General features: G+C 41.7%; 1 protein-coding gene across 1 annotated transcript in view; it reads left to right on the top strand.

Moving 5' to 3' along the window:
• Window positions 1-17,645, top strand: part of LOC126355596 (dual oxidase) — a 582,817-nt gene that overhangs the window by 522,305 nt on the left and 42,867 nt on the right. Inside the window, exons 15-17 of the mRNA XM_050005959.1 lie at window positions 4,777-4,940; window positions 15,010-15,384; window positions 16,057-16,274. Coding sequence (XP_049861916.1) covers window positions 4,777-4,940; window positions 15,010-15,384; window positions 16,057-16,274 — 757 coding nt within the window. The remainder of the gene's footprint in view (window positions 1-4,776; window positions 4,941-15,009; window positions 15,385-16,056; window positions 16,275-17,645) is intronic.

Raw genomic sequence — 17,645 nt, 5'->3', positions numbered from 1 at the left:
TTTCAGGTATGGTTCCTATTAAAATACCATGGGTGACAGTTTCCATTCTCCTTGCTCGTTCTTGAGAACTAGTAATGAATCATTCATAACAGGTGGGTCACACTGATCAAGAGTGCCTGTAATAGTATCCCAGACACAGGTAGTTTTTATCGTGTCGTACTCAGTTACAAACTCAGGAAAAATCTATGAAATGGGTGCTAGCCACGGAGAACTACGTCCCTTTACTATCTGACTCCATTAACAAGGGGCTTATCCACCCTTCATGACGGCTTGACCTCTGCTGGGAACACTTCCAATCAGGTGTTTGAATGTCTATGGAGGAATGGCAGCCCATTCTTTCTCAAGAAACCAGAGAAGACAGTGACGTTGGACGCTGCAATTGGTCCCGGCGGAGGTTCGAGTCCTCCCTCGGGCATGGGTGCGTGTGTTTGTCCTTAGGATAATTTAGGTTAAGTAGTGTGTAAGCTTAGGGACTGATGACCTTAGTAGTTAAGTCCCATAAGCTTTCACACACATTTGAACATTTTTTGACGCTGCAATTTAGAGCGAAGTTGGCATTCTAAGTCATCCATTGGGTTCAGGTCGGGACTCTGAGCAGGCCAGTCCATTTCAGGAATGTTATTATCCACACACCATTTTCAGACACAATGAAGCAGCGTATTTGTCGGATACCCACATAAAAGACATTCGTCTACTGATTTTTACCGGTTAAGTGAATTTGGTTTACTCACACACAATGATTCCTCCCATAAAACTATCGACCCGTACTGTATCAATTATAGAACTACCACAAAACGCGTGCCTCTTTATAGCTGTAGCCACTATACGGTATCCATTGTAACCTCTTTCAGCGACGAGCGGATTGTCCACAGTGATTTTACACGGACTCAGTAAGAAAATATCCTTCACTTTATATTTTCACTTTTACTTAGTCAACCAATGTGTGCTTTTCCTTCTTGATAGACAGGCCCTTGGAAAGTCAGGATGGACCCTGCACTAGGTCTCGTTAGATTATCTGAACTGCCAAAAAAAAAAAAAAAAAAAAAAGCTACTCCACATTTGTAATATTTTTGAAGGCATGGAAGTGAACTACGAAACAATAATTCCGACAAAACAAGCACTGTTTTATTACAAAGTTTGAGTACAGAAGTGCGTGCACAGTAAACAACTCACCCATTACTAAAACAGTGTATGATGAAGAGCTTACCCTACAGTTAGTACGGCGAAGATGAGCCTTGGCAGTAAGTATGCTTGGTGCAGATGCATCGCGTGTTTACCATGACCAATATCGTAACGCAGTTTTGCCTGAATTTGTATAACAGCACCTCATTGTTGTCGCAGCTGTACACTATGTTATCAAAAGTATCCAGGCACCACTTAGTGGACATTAATGTGAGGCGTGTCCACCCTTCCCCTTCTTAACGACTTTATCTCTCCTGGGCAGAGATAGATTCATCGAGAAGATCCAGCAGCATAGTCCCCCGTTTCACGTGACACTAATCCATCTGATTTCTGACTATGGCGATATTAAACAAGTATCGGCGTATTCCGCACCAATAGACAGCGTGCACTCGTTATAGGAGCCTGTATCTTATGCTTGTGGCCAAATTCGCAAGCAGACAGGCGTGTTCGCACGTGTTTCCGTTCGTGATTCTTTGAAAAGGTTGTTGAAGGATGAGTAAGAATGAGTGGTAATCACATTGGAAGCCCCCGGTAATGTCAACAGACAGATGGTTATCACAGGACAGAATGGCTCAAAACTCGACAAGTTGTTGTATCCAGATTTATCCTTATAGGGCTTGTTTTTCATTTTGATCGATACTAACTGCTATAAAAACATGCGATCTTTTTTAATCCTGTTAGAGAGATACAATTCCAACCCTTTTACAACGTTTTGCTGATACACCAGAACATTCTAATTTACTTAAAAGGATTTTGTGATTTAAGGAGTCAAAAGCCTTAGAAAGAACATAGAATACACAAGCAGCTTGTAACTTACTGTCTAATGTACTAAGTACACGCTTTCAGTATATGCAAAGTGTGGTGTCACCACCAGACACCACACTTATTAGGTGGTAGCCTTTAAATCGGCCGCGGTCCGGTAGTATACGTCGGACCCGCGTGTCGCCACTATCAGTGATTGCAGACCGAGCGCCGCCACACGACAGGTCTAGAGAGACTTCCTAGCACTCGCCCATTTTTACAGCCGACTTTGCTAGCGATGGTTCACTGTGAAATATGCTCTCATTTGCCGAGACGATAGTTATCAGAGCCTTCAGTTACGTTATTTGCTACGACCTAGCAAAGCGCCATATTCAGTTACCATTGATATTGTGTATCATGTACTGTCACGAGCGACGTTCTTCATTAATGGATTAAAGTTAAGTATTCCACCAGCTACGTCCGTTTTTCTCAATTCTAATTCCCTTGTCATGTTCCAGACCTCACGCCAGCCTGCGTGAGCTGAGACGCGTGCATTTCGGCCTCCTTTAGTAATACGGTGTTGGCTCTCCTGCCAACCACAACACAAAGAGCCTTCGGAACACTTTAGAAATCCAAACTGTGACTTTGACAATAAATTATTTGTACTCAATTAAGAAGTAGGTTTACATTGAGAGGGCAGAAGTCATGGATAACGAATGCACATATATAGATGGCAGTAGTTTCGCGTATACAAGCTATAAAAGGGCATGTGAAAATGTTTCCGACGTGATTACGGTCGCACGACGGGAATTAACAGCTTTGAATGTGGAATGGTAATTGCAACTAGATGCATGGGACATTCCATTTCGGAAATCATTAGGGAGTTCAATATCCCGTGATCCACACTGTCAAGAGTACGCCGAGAATACAAAATTTCAGGCATTATCTCTCACCACGGACAACGCAGTGGCCGACGCCTTTCATCTAAGACCGAGAGCAGCGGCGTTTGCACAGAGTTGTCAGTGCTAATAGGCAAGCAACACTGCGTGAGGTAACCGCAGAAATAAATGTGGAATGTATCCGTTAGGACAGTGTGGAAGGATTTGACGTTTATGGACTACGGCAGTAGAGAATGACGCCAGTACTTTTCCTAACAGCACGGCATCGCCTACAGTTCCTCTCTTGGGCTCGTGACCATATCAGCTGGATCCTATACGATTGGAAAACCGTGGCCTGGTCAGATTATTCCCGATTTCAGTTGGTAAATGGAATGAGCATATGGCATCGTTGGCCGGGTGGCCCCTATTGAGGGAAGTTCGGCCGCCAAGCGGAAGTCTCATTTCATTCGACGCCACATTGGGCGACTTGCGCGCCGGTAATGATGATGAAATGATGATGAGGACAACGCAACACCCAGTCCCCGAGCGGAGAAAATCTCCAACCCGACCAGGAATCGAACCCGGGTGCACTTGTGTGGGAGGCGAGAATGTTACCACCCAGCTAAGCAGACGGACTTCAGTTGGTAAGAGCTGATGCTACGGTTCGAGGGTGACGCAGACCACACCAAGTCATGGATCCAAGTTGTGAACAAGGGACTGTGCAAGCTGGTGGTGGCTCCATAATTGTGGTTGTGTGTACGTGGAATGGATTGGGTCCTCTAGTCCAACTAAAGCGATCATTGACTGTAAATGGCTATGTTTGGCTACTTAGAGACGATTTGCAGCCATGCATGGAATTCATGTTCCCAAACAACAATGGAATTCTTATGGATGACAATGCACCATGTCAGCGGGGCCCAATTGTTCGCCATTGGTTTGAAGAACATTCTGAACAAATCGCTCTAATGATTTGGCAGCATCGCTCAATATTTCTGCAGGGGAATTCCAATGACTTGTTGACCCAGTGCCACATCGAGAAGCTGGACTACGCCGGACAAAAGGAGGTACGACATTAGGGGATATCCCACGACTTTTTTTACAGCAGTGTATATCACCTTTTCTAAAACCGCCAAGAAGTTGGGGAAAGTGAAATAGAACGTGAAGTGATGAAATGTTTCTACCTTCTTTCTGCTACAGAAGCTGACTCCAGCATATTTCAGCCGGTCGGAGCGTGTTCCAGTGGAAAACAGCTAGTTAAGCAAATAACTTAATATGTTACCACACTCAGAAGAACACTTTCGAATAATTTGTTTAATATCTTACGACTCCGCTCATTTCTTTTTATTTTAAAGATTTTTACGGTTGAAATTACTTCTCGTGGAGCAGTGAGAGTCATATTCGTATTACTGATGTTATTTGTTGGGGCTGCTTTGAAACACGCCATGGCGGCATCTAATGAACCTGACAACCCAGTCCTTTCAGTAATAGTTATAAAATTCTTATAATACTGAACAAATCTCCTACCAATGTATCATTTACTCTTAAAGCTATCTGCCCCTCCTCATCATGTTTTCAGCAGTCTCCTGCTTCACTATATCTCGTACTGTAAAGACGGTTTGGGATTTAATTGAGAACTCTAGAGCAGGAACTGACGGACAGGAATATCAAGCCAGTCCACTCCACCGCTAATGATGACGAATTCTTCCGCGTCCATGCTTCGAATCGATTACGTCCTAGTCAAACGCCACCAAAGTAACGTGTATTGCCCGCTGACTGCCATGTGAGGCTTCTCCACAAAAGCGTTCCAGGGACATTTTGGTCTCAAGCAGCAGAAGCGTTCTGCATTTGTAATCTGCTTGTCCCACCTACTTTCCATTATTTCGTACTGGTTTCATGAACCTGCAACAGAAAGTACATCTCACGCTTAATGAGAGAAGCGGTGCTTTCTCATATTAACTACATTTCTCTGTTTCAGAATGACTTCCTTCCATATTGAACCACCACAAGAGCAAAGACGCAACTGCCTGCAGCAATGGTGGGACAGCATAACTACATATTTAGAAGAAAACCGACAGAATATATTTTATCTCTTCGTGTTCTACGTCATTACAGTGGCCCTCTTTATTGAAAGATTTATACGTAAGTACACAACATCAACCACTTTATATATATATATATATATATATATATATATATATATATATATATATATATATATATATATATATATAATTCACGTTAAAGTTTCCTTTATCGCTCTCACCTTGAAAGATGCAAATGAAATTTTGACTTCTTTTCCCAAAAATAGTCCGCTGTATATCAACTCTGTACTCAGTGTGATCTCACTATCATAATTAAAAATGTCTTTTGTTGTAATGACTTACAAACTTCGTTGTATCCTTTCCTGAACTTTAAAGGACACGTTATTATTATTCCACAAGGTAATTGTTTGTTTAATCAGAAATTAATCATACACTACTGGAAATTGAAATAAGAACACCGTGAATTCATTGTCCCAGGAAGGGGAAACTTTATTGACACATTCCTGGGGTCAGATACATCACATGATCACACTGACAGAACCACAGGCACATAGACACAGGCAACAGAGTATGCACAATGTGGGCACTAGTACAGTGTATATCCACCTTTCGCAGCAATGCAGGCTGCTATTCTCCCATGGAGACGATCGTAGAGATGCTGGATGTAGTCCTGTGGAACGGCTTGCCATGCCATTTCCACCTGGCGCCTCAGTTGGACCAGCGTTCGTGCTGGACGTGCAGACCACGTGAGACGACGCTTCATCCAGTCCCAAACATGCTCAATGGGGGACAGATCCGGAGATCTTGCTGGCCAGGGTAGTTGACTTACACCTTCTAGAGCACGTTGGGTGGCACGGGATACATGCGGACGTGCATTGTCCTGTTGGAACAGCAAGTTCCCTTGCCGGTCTAGGAATGGTAGAACTATGGGTTCGATGACGGTTTGGATGTACCGTGCACTATTCAGTGTCCCCTCGACGATCACCAGAGGTGTACGGCCAGTGTAGCAGATCGCCCCCCACACCATGATGCCGGGTGTTGGCGCTGTGTGCCTCGGTCGTATGCAGTCCTAATTGTGGCGCTCACCTGCACGGCGCCAAACACGCATACGACCATCATTGGCACCAAGGCAGAAGCGACTCTCATCGCTGAAGACGACACGTGTGCATTCGTCCCTCCATTCACGCCTGTCGCGACACCACTGGAGGGGGCTGCACGATGTTGGGGCGTGAGCGGAAGACGGCCTAACGGTGTGCGGGACCGTAGCCCAGCTTCATGGAGACGGTTGCGAATGATCCTCGCCGATACCCCAGGAGCAACAGTGTCCCTAATTTGCTGGGAAGTGGCGGTGCGGTCCCCTACGGCACTGCGTAGGATCCTACGGTCTTGGCGTGCATCCGTGTGTCGCTGCGGTCCGGTCCCAGGTCGACGGGCACGTGCACCTTCCGCCGACCACTGGCGACAACATCGATGTACTGTGGAGACCTCGCGCCCCACGTGTTGAGCAATTCGGCGGTATGTCCACCCGGCCTCCCGCATGCCCACTATACGCCCTCGCTCAAAGTCCGTCAACTGCACATACGGTTCACGTCCACGCTGTCGTGGCATGCTACCAGTGTTAAAGACTGCAATGGAGCTCCGTATGCCACGGCAAACTGGCTGACACTGACGGCGGCGGTGCACAAATGCTGCGCAGCTAGCGCCATTCGACGGCCAACACCGCGGTTCTTTGGTGTGTCCGCTGTGCCGTGCGTGTGATCATTGCTTGTACAGCCCTCTCGCAGTGTCCGGAGCAAGTATGGTGGGTCTGACACACCGGTGTCAATGTGTTCTTTTTTCCATTTCCAGGAGTGTATTTTGTCTAAAACTGACATGATGAGACCGTGGCTATGTACAATTAATGTAGGTTAATTCTTATACCAAACCAGTCTCTGGACTGAAGACCACAACAACAACAATTCACATAAAGAAGAAGACAGCAACCAGCCACTATTAACAATGTTATTTATTTAGGTAAATAATGCCGCTACCGGTTTAGAACTGTCAAGTTCATCATCAGACGGCTGTTCACATGATTTTCAAGATACACTTTACATTATCGTCCGTTTTCGATATTTATTCTTCCACTGTGGCGAAGTATTTTCGGTGTGTTGTTGCCCTACGGTAGAAAACAGAGTTAGATGCGCCCTATGTGAAAATAACTAACCTCCAAACAATTTCACATAGGGCGCTTTTAACACTGTTTTCTACCGTAGGGCAACAACACACCAAAAATACTTCGCCACGGTGGAAGAATAAAAATCGAAAACGGACAATAATGTAAAGTGTATCTTGAAAATCATATAAACAGCCGTCTGATGATGAACTTGCCAGTTCGAAACCGGTAACGGCACTATTTTCCTAGATAAATAGAAGTATTAATAGTGGCTGGTTGCTGTCTTCTTCTTTGTAAGAATTAACCTAAAGAAATTAATCATCTAAGAGCGTGTATTCGGAAAGAAGAAAAACAAAACAAATAATTTATGAAAACACAAATGAGTGATAACAGCGAGCAACGTCAAATACAACAGCCGCAAGAGAACGTGAAGATGTTTAGGATTCATACCATCTAAATACAATGTCCAGTCACATCAGTGTGACCACCCCAGCCAATTTTTGCTGAGCGGGATGTAGCTGGTCTACAGGAAGAGAGTCAATGAGGTGTTGTAAGGTTCCGACAGGGATGAGGAGCCACGCCCACCCCAGTGTCTTAGCCAGCAACGCTAGGTTTCTCGGTTGACGATCCACAGCGAGAACAGCCCGACTGGTGTGGGCCCACAGATCCTCGATTGGATGTTAATCCGGACTGTCTGGTGGCCAGCAAAGTACGGTAAACTCATTCTGGTGCTCTTCGAACCACCCACGTACACTGCGGGCTATGCGACACGTTGCATTGTTCTACTGGTAGATGCCATCGTCCCGAGGAAAGACAAACTTCATTCATGGCTGGACATGGTTCCCAAGGATAGATGTCATCCATTGTGCCTTCCACAATGACGACATCACTCAGGGAATGCTATGAAAACATTCCCCAGGCCATAAAGCATGCAGTATGTTTATTTTCGGATGTTTCAAGCTGTACACGCCAACGGATACACGCCAACGGACATCTGTCTGATGGAGAATAAAATGTGATTTATCTGAAGGCGCCGCCCGTCGGAGCTCAAAGGACGTCCAGTTGCTGTGAGGACGTCCAGTTGCTGTACTGGAGTGCAAATTCCAGTCTTCGTCGCCGATGAACAACAGTCAGCATGGGTGAATGTACGAGGCTCCTGCTGCGGAGACCCATATGCAACTGTTGGTAGCCTCCTGGTTCATCTGGGCGGTCATTTGCTCAACAGTTAAACGTCTACTCCTCGCAGCTGTCGTTCATCTCTGTCATCAATAGCCTGTGGTGCACCACATTTGTCTCGGCGCCGGTTTTGGATAGCCAAATTTTGCAATGCACGGTGTTCTTTAACTACGACGGCACGTGAACAGTTAACCAACTTAGCAGTTTCGGAAATGCTTCCACCATTGGCCGAAAAGCCAATGATCAAGCCTTTTTAGACGACAAATATATCGCCCCATTTCATCGTAACGACAACGACTGCACTGTTTTCCGCGTCCCACAATAAGCATAATGCTGTATAACCTCCACTGTCACTGCCACCACCTACCGTATGCGAATGGTTATTGCACATTGACGTCGAATATAGGCGGTGGTCGCATTAATGTGACCGGACAGTGTAATATAGAACACGTTTGTAACAAGGCACGAAAGTAGTGAAATAATCAATTAAATCCTACATAAGAATTTAATTAAACATATAAATTACAATTCGTATAATTACTGAACTCAATGTACAGAGATGAGCCAAAAGGTTTTGACAACTTGCTTAACAGCGCGTTGATCCTGCACCTCAATAAAGGACTATGGTACGTTTCCAGAGGTGTGTGCTACCAGTGCTCTATTAACAGTTCATGCAGTTCCTAGGAAACAGTCTGCACTCCTTCCAGTTTGACTATATAAGCGTAGACCAAATGTGGTTTAAATTCAAAGAAATCAACGGAAATTGAGAGATACATATCAAATAAATCAATAAGAGATGCTACTGATTCCCCCATGGTAGACAAAACAGGTCACGACACTGTTTCAGAAGCAACGAAAAAGGCATGCCAAATTTTAAACAACGCAAAATCCCCAAGATTAGAGAATTTTCACAGAAGGTCAAAATTTTGCGAGAACTTCGATGGCGCTATCCTTATAGTAGTTTCCGCAACAAATCTCTGGTCGTATGTAAAGTATACCAGTAGAAAATGCAATCAATACCATCACTGCGCGGTAGCAATGCTAATGTTACTGATGCCATCGCCACTGAAGCAGATTTGTTAAACACAGTTTCATAAAATTCCTTCACGAAAGAAGACGAAGAAAATATTCTAGAATTTGAATCAATAGTAACAGCCAATATGAGCAGCTTAGAAGTAAATATTCTTGGTGTAGCGAAGCAGCGTAAATCAATACGGGAAATGCCTGCGGTCCAGATTCTGTATCAGTCAGGTACCTTTCAGAGTATGCTGACAAAATAGCTCCATACTTAGCAATCACATACAACCGTCTGCTCGTAGAAGCATCCGTACCCAATGACTGGAAAGTTGCACTAACTACACCAGTACTCAAGAAAGGAAATAGGAGTAAGCCGCTGAAACTGTAGTAGGATTTGGGAACAATACTGGTATCGAATACCATGAATTACCCCGAAGAAGATAATTTATTGACAAACAGTCAACTCGGATTCAGAAAACATCATTTTGTGAAACACAGATGGCTCTATTTTCTCACGAAGTAATAAGTGCCTTCAACAGAAGACGTCAACTTGATTTCATATTTTTAGATTTCTGGAATGCATTTGGCACCATTCCTCACAATCGAATTCTAATTAAATCGCACGGCTATGGATTATCGTCTCAGTTGTATGACTGGATTCGTCACAAAGATCATAGTTCGTAATAACTGTCATCGAATAAAACAGAGGTAATATTTGGCGTTTCCCAGGAAGAGTTATAGGCCCTCTGTAGTTCCTGATCTACATAAACGATTCAGGAGACAATCTGAGCAGCCCTCTTAGATTGTCTGCACATAATACTGTTATTTACTGTCTCGTAAAGTCATTATATGATCAAAACTAATTGCAAGATGATTTAGACAAGAATTCGGTATGGTGCAAAAAAATTTTGAAAAGTGTGAAGTCATCCTCATGACTACTAATTTCACTTGCTGATAAGTCACTCAAATCTAAAAACTGCAAACTCAGCTAAATAATTATAGACTACAATTACGAATAACTTAACTTGGAACGATCACATAGATAAATTTGTTGGGAAAGCAAATCAAAGACTGCGATTTATTGGCAGAACACTCCGAAAATGTAACTGTTCTGCTGAAGGGGCTGCTTATAATATGCGTGTCCGCCTTCTCCTGGAGTATTGCTTTACGGTTATCAAGAAATAGGAGAGACATGTCACGAATATGATGCACGAATCGGGATGGCAGTCATTAAAACAAAGGGGATTTTCGCTAACGTAGGACCTTGTCATAAAATTTCAGTTACCACCTTTCTCCCCAGGGTGCGAAAATATTTTATTGGGTCCACCTAAATAAGGAGAAATGATCATCATAATAAAATAAGAGGAATCAGAGGTAGCACGGAAAAGCTTAGGTCTTTGTTTCTCCCGTATGCCGGGCGGAACGGCTGAGAAAGATTGAGATTTTCACTCTGCAGCGGAGTGTGCGCTGATAAGAAACTTCCTGGCAGATTAAAACTGTGTGCCGGACCGAGACTCGAACTCGGGACCCTTGCCTTTCGCGGGAAAGTGCTCTACCAACTGAGCTACCCAAGCACGACTCACGCCCCGTCCTCACAGCTTGAGAAAGAGCTTAAAGGTGGTCCGATGAACCCTCTGGGAGGCACTTAACTGTGAATTGCAGAGTAATCATGTAGATGTACTTATTGAGGACTTATGGTTTGTGGGTCCGCGAACTGGCACCCGAAAGCGTCCCAGGTGTATCCCATCGGGTCCATATCAGGCGAATTTGGTGGCCAATACATCAGCTTAAGTCCAGTATCATGTTTCTAAACCATTGTAACACGATTCTGACGTTGTCTACGTCTATACCATCTGCTTCGTAAGCCACCTGACTGTGTGTGGCGGATTGAGAAAGATAGGCAACGCAGATTGCCAATAGAAAGGTAAGCTTTTCTGAAAAACAGAAATTTGTTAACATTGAATTTACTGAAAGACTTTGTCTAAAGTGCAGCCTTATTGGACGTGAAATGAGGACGATGAAGAGTACAGATAAGAGTAAAGTAAAAGCTTTTGAAAGGTAGTAGTACCGTAGAACACTGAAAATTAAATGGGTAAATCTAATACCTAAAGGAAAGGTATGGTATCGCATTGAGGGGAGCTTCTTCGTTCGGGGACTGGATGTATGTGTTGTTCAAATCATTTCATCTCATTTTAATGATGCCGAAGTGGTATCAAATAAAAAAAACTTGCACCAGGAGGCCGAACCAAACGGTCCCTCAGACCACGCAGTGCGGTGGCAGTGGAAAGGGCGAGGAAGGTGACTGACTTGAATGATTTATTTAAAAATGTCTTCTTGTATTCAACTTAACCATGGAAACTCGTAAATTAGAAGCGATCAAAAGTGTGCCAGCAAACATTTAGTACCCTTTCACGATTGACGTTAACGAGAGTGCTATAGGATTGGGTGGACTATGCGCAGCGCACCGATTCCACCAGCGGTATTTTTCTTGGCCGGGACGCAAGCTAGCCCTCTCAATGCAAGTAAACAACTAACAGAAAGTGACTCGGAAATTACAGTTGAGTACATCAGTTATCCGTGTAATACAGTTTATTTCCTCTCCATCTAAGCTGTGTGTGCGTTAATATGGAATGTACTGCTAGTTTCCCTCACGAGAGCGCAGTAAACGCTGCACTGAGCAAACTTGTTTTGTGCATTTGTGGGCATGACGTCAGAGAGGAACACTTCGCGTGCTTATTTGTATGTTGGAGGTTGTGTTTTTTCATGAGTGCTGTCGTTTTCACTTAGTTACTTCTATTCAGTGATTGATTTGGAAATGAAAGTGTTTTGAGAGTTTGCAAGCGATGCCAGGTTGAGCAGTTGTCGGGTGTAATTCTCACGATCACAACACTATAGAGACTGAAGCAGTGCTTCATGCTTTCCCTAGCGAAGCAGTAAGTAGAAGATTCGGCTGTAGAAATGCTGTAGATAAGACGCAGTGAATACTGCAAATGCTAGAATATGCTCTCTTCATTTCAAAGCAACTGTTTATGTTAGAGACTTGCGTTCAGGACTGGTACGTTTGCCACGGAAACAAGTACTCAAAAGCGATGCATTTCCATCGTGCAATTTTCCTTGTTGTAGTAGCGTCAGTGATATCAGATCAAGAACTTGAGATCCATAAAGAATCTATAGACTTTATAGAAGCTTTCACCGCGACAGAAGAGTGATGATAAATGTAGATTTACAGATGAAGTTTCTTGTAATGATTCAGATCAAACCAGTTTACAAAATTCCTTTGTGGCATGAAAGAAGGGAAATGCTCAGCTGATAAATTCTTGCATGAAACTTTGAGCACGTAATAATTATCTTCGAATTCAGTTCTCAGCAACACAACGTGGTCTGCACGACGACAAAAATAATAAAAATGCTCTTGTGCCTCGTGTAACTAATGGAATAGTGGGCAAAATATTTTCACCCAATCAAATCAGAAATTTGTTACAGGGGTCAAAACAATTTCGATAAGTCAAAGAGGATACTTGGAAGCCGGTTACTTTGCGTGCCGTTTCTCAGGGCAGTTACAATTTTCCCAGGGTGAAAACTCGGATATGCTCCACTTGCAGTGTCAATCTTGCGTTCTTGGATAAACCACCGTTTCAGTCGCCTCCCAGTTATTTGAAGGGGTGCTTGAATTTTTAACAGTGTCTGTTTAAAAGCTGAACAAGTTACAGAATGTAGCAGTAACATTCTAGCAACAGCAGAGCATCACTTTACATTTCATTGCTTCAGTAGAAACTAAAACATACCACAAATACATCGTACGCACGTGCGGCCTACATGGTATAGCGCTGTTCCTGAGGCAGATGCTGTTCCTTAGTGAAGTCACAGTGACAGCCAACAGCAGCACAGAATATTTACTGCCCAACCTTTTTTTTCTGTGGACCTTCTACGGACTGCTCTTAAACGTTTACATTAAGCTAAAACCACAATGTTTAAAAACAGATCTTACTTAAGTTGCGCTCAAAAGAAAAAACTAAAAGCCTGCCGAGACGAAGAAGTTGAAAAAACAATGAAAATAGAAACAATCTCCCAGTGATCAGCTGCACGCCCAGAACAGATATGAACTAAAATTAGTATTCAAAGTGAAACTGGAGGTAAGTCTGGCAATTTAAAAGTTGAAATGTGAAGTCAACACGTTTGCAAGTTTCTGACAGTTCGTAAGTTTGTGGAGCACACGATACCAGCTGTTAAAAATATTAACTGAATGCAAATTCTGGTGAAGCACAGTTTGAAAATGGGCACCCAACAATAGACTCTGATTCACCAAGAGACTGTTCTTCTTAACTTGAAGATATTCAGTGAAATCCACCTTTTAGCACTGTATGCTAAATGTTTTGGTTGTTATTACTCTAATAATGTCTTTGCGTGTATTTTGAGATAAGCGTTGTCTCACAACTATAACATAAGTAATTGTGCACTGCGATTCTTTCATCACACAGTGCATGCTTAGACAGCTGGTGTTTGCATTCTTTGTGACTTGTTTTGTGGGAATTGCGCCGCTTCAAACTATTGTCCGTGTTTTTATATCCTCTGATGATGTCCCCAGCATTGGGGAATAAAATCTAAGGCAGAGAGATTTTCCTTGGACCACGGCCTGCAGCTCACAAAACAAAAATCACCAAGGACAAGAAATGCTTTCGCTTAGTACTGAAATCAGTATTACTCAAACTTTGAGATGATGCATAATGTTGATTGCCTGTACTCTTAACACGGGTATTAAACTAAGAAACTATTTGAAAAGCCCAGTTGCAGGACTCGTCATGTCCAAAACATCTCAGACAAGCACAAAAAAACTGTTCATTGTTAAGGTGAAAATATGAGTTGCCTTTATAGTAGAAGGTAAAAGTATTCTCCATCCCATAATTTCAAAATAAAATAATTTGTGTTATTCGAGTTATTTACAAAAAAACTATTCAACAAAACGAATTTTTTCACTTCTGCACATGGTGATTAATCTTCCTTCCCTTACCGAAGAGCGCTGGTTGTACCTGAGCACTATTAAGGCCTCTCCAGTACTCGAACGCGCACGCAAAGGAAATCATACTGGCTTTATTGATGAACATATACTTCAGGCGTAAATGTTGCCTCTTGGATTATGAGCGCCAGTCTCAATACACAAAAATTTTACCACTATCCGTAAAACAGCCGTACATGTATTGAAAACAGAATTTAATTTAAATGTTCGTGTAATCCCAGTGGTACGAATTTTGCAACATTTAGCCTGTCGAACTGATTTATTACTGCAGGACAAAAAAGTTGTGGGTCTCGCTCACTGCTAGGGACATGACACGTTTTGCTGCATTACAGCTACTGCATACGAAGCGTTCGTCAGCAGCTCCAGTTTGTGGATTAAATCTGTACGATTCGTTCACTCTTAGGATGTTGAGTTTGACACAATGTCTGTCACCATCATTTCACCAAAAAAATGGGCATTATGACTTTTGCATCTAGACGACCTATTTTCCAGAGTTCTCTTTTATAAGCATTTTAAGGAACGTTCTGCATATCATTGTAGAAAATCTCAAAAAGCTTTTATCATACATAAATACATTAAGTGGTAAAGTGTATACTGATGCAACTAATGTCCCAGGCAAATTACGCATAACAGACATCATCAATAAGTAATGCACTTACCTAAAGGAGTTGCAATGTGTTATGTCACTTCATCTCCCCGATGCACTCTAATGAATATCATCTTACGTTTGGTTAGTGTACAATAAACATCTTATTTACTAGTATGATTACAGTGCTGCATACAATAAACTTGAATCTGTTTCAGATTATTCCTTCATGGCTGAACACACAGACCTGCGGCATATTATGGGCGTTGGGATTGCCATAACAAGAGGATCTGCTGCCTCACTCAGCTTTTGCTACAGCCTGCTATTGCTCACTATGTCACGAAACCTTCTCACAAAACTTAAAGAATTTTCTGTGCAACAGTACATACCTCTAGATGCTCATATACAGTTCCATAAGATTGCTGCGTGCACTGCATGCTTTTTTTCACTTGTACACACTGTTGGTCACATTGTCAATTTCTATCATGTGTCAACGCAGCCTATTGAACACCTTCGATGTCTTACATCCGAAGTACATTTTCCTTCTGATTACAAACCAGGAATAAGTTTTTGGCTGTTCCAGACTTTAACAGGTAAGAAACTTAAAAAAAAGTGTCTTTTCCACTTGACACAATAACTGCCTAAATTTCATAGACCATGAAAAAGAATATTTGGCTTCTTTTTCAATATATCTCATTATAGTATTTGTAACACAAGTTCCACATATTAAATCTATGACAGCATGTACTCATATAGACCAAAATATTTATTAAGGAAATCATAAAATTAAGCAGCAAGCAAAGAAGTGACGAAATGATCAACTTAGAACTTTAGCTGCAAGGACAACTGTAGTCACTTTTTTGGAGTTTTTGAAGAAATTGTTGAAAAATTTTTAGCCATATGGCTTATATATCTTTTAGTTTCATTTTTAATTGGTATATGGCAACTAGGTAATTTTGTCAATTTACAATGACTAAGTACATATTAATTAGTGGGTCAAGGGTAATTCATGTAGAATATAATGGTGATGAATAATTTTAAATATCAATGAAATTAATATTTTACAAAATTTGTTTATGATTGTGAATCAACAAAAATAAAGGGTAATATCATGAAACAATTGCTCAGCATAGACCCTATTCAAAAGAATGTGAGGCACATTTGATATCTACTTTCCATCCCTATTAGTTTACTAATTTTCTGTTGTCATGAATTTTGGTTTGGTACTTGGACAATGTTGCTGATTTCAGTGTATTTCCTTCCAGGTATAACAGGTGTGCTGCTGTTCGTTATAATGGTTATAATATTTGTCTTTGCTCACCCAACAGTGAGGAAAAAGGCATACAATTATTTTTGGACCACTCACAGTCTATACATTTTGCTGTATTTACTTTGTTTAATACATGGTCTGGCAAGACTCACTGGTTCTCCAAGATTTTGGATATTTTTCATCGGTCCTGGCGTTATTTACGCCCTTGATAAGGTAGGTAGAAGAAGGCCTATTTATCTCTTCTCTGTACAGTTTAACTTCCATTGGCGAAGTCTACACAGATGGAAAATAGCCATATTAACTTTATTGTATAGTTTCTATATTTTAAAGAAGTTATTTCATTAAATCTAAATCTTTGCCTGCAAAAAGTACTCATGGACTGCTTGGGAGGTATTACATTGCTTGTAATATGTAAATTCTTTGCTGACTGGTGAAAAGGTTTTTTTAACCATCAGGCACTGACAGTATATCAAAGTAAATAAATAGCTGCAAAATATTAGAAATATGTAGGTTTAACCCCAACCACAATCCACATCTCAACGTTCTCAGTACTGGTGTCACTCATAGTCAAACATGTGAGTAGTCAATGCACATTGTTCTTTCACTTTTAGAAAGTTATCTATATTTCACTAGAGGAATAATGTCTGACAATCAAACACAATGAAAAATAAAACCGCAGAGTGTCACTATTAATACAATGCATTTGTGTTTTCTTTGTTCTACACTAGCCTGTCTTCCTGCACTAGATCACTAGTTTTTTACCAGTCTGGATCATAAAAAGCATATCAAAATCTTCAGTTGTAAGAAGTGTCTGCAGTCTGGAAATTAATACAGTTTTATACTTTTTACGGTGTATGAAAGCTTGTTTGAAGTATGTACTTCTCATCTACAGTAGTTATCTATTAGATGAGATCATTTAACTTATAAAAATAGCTGTCAACCATCTTCCTAGTATTATAATAACGCACATCTTCGCTTCTCAAGTCAGTTTAATTTACATTTAGAAACGTCCATCTCCTTCTCCTTACTCTCATTAATTTATTTAATGCTGAAAATCAGAAGAACTTCATTTTTTCCAATAAGTTTTTTATTACTAATCAGTATTAGGATTATTACTACTATTATTACTACTAAAGAGACAGCCTGCATTACACTTGTTCGTGCTCTGCTGGAATATTGCTGCGCGGTGTGGGATCCTTACCGGGTATGATTGACGGAGGACATCGAAAAAGTGCAAAGAAGGGCAGCTCGTTTCGTGTTATCGTGCAATAGGGATGAGAGTGTCACTGATATGATACGCGAGTTGGGGTGGCAGTCACTAAAACAAAGGCGGTTTTCTTTGCGGCGAGGTTTCAATCACCAACTTTCTCTTCCGAATGCTAAAATATTTTGTTGACACCTATCTACGTAGGAAGAAATGATCATCACAATAAAGTAAGAGAACTCAGAGCTCGAATGGAAAGATTTAGGTGTTCCTTTTTCCCACGCGCTTTCAAGAGTGGAATGGTATAGAAGTAGCATGAAAATGGTTCAATGAACCCTCTGCCAGGCACTTAAGTGTGAATTGCAGAGTAACCACGTAGA

The sequence above is a fragment of the Schistocerca gregaria genome, chromosome 3 (assembly GCF_023897955.1).
Source record: "Schistocerca gregaria isolate iqSchGreg1 chromosome 3, iqSchGreg1.2, whole genome shotgun sequence".
Classification (NCBI taxonomy): Eukaryota; Metazoa; Arthropoda; class Insecta; order Orthoptera; family Acrididae; genus Schistocerca; species Schistocerca gregaria.
The sequence above is the reverse complement of the archived record's forward strand: the minus strand, read 5'-3'. Positions and strand labels throughout refer to the sequence as shown.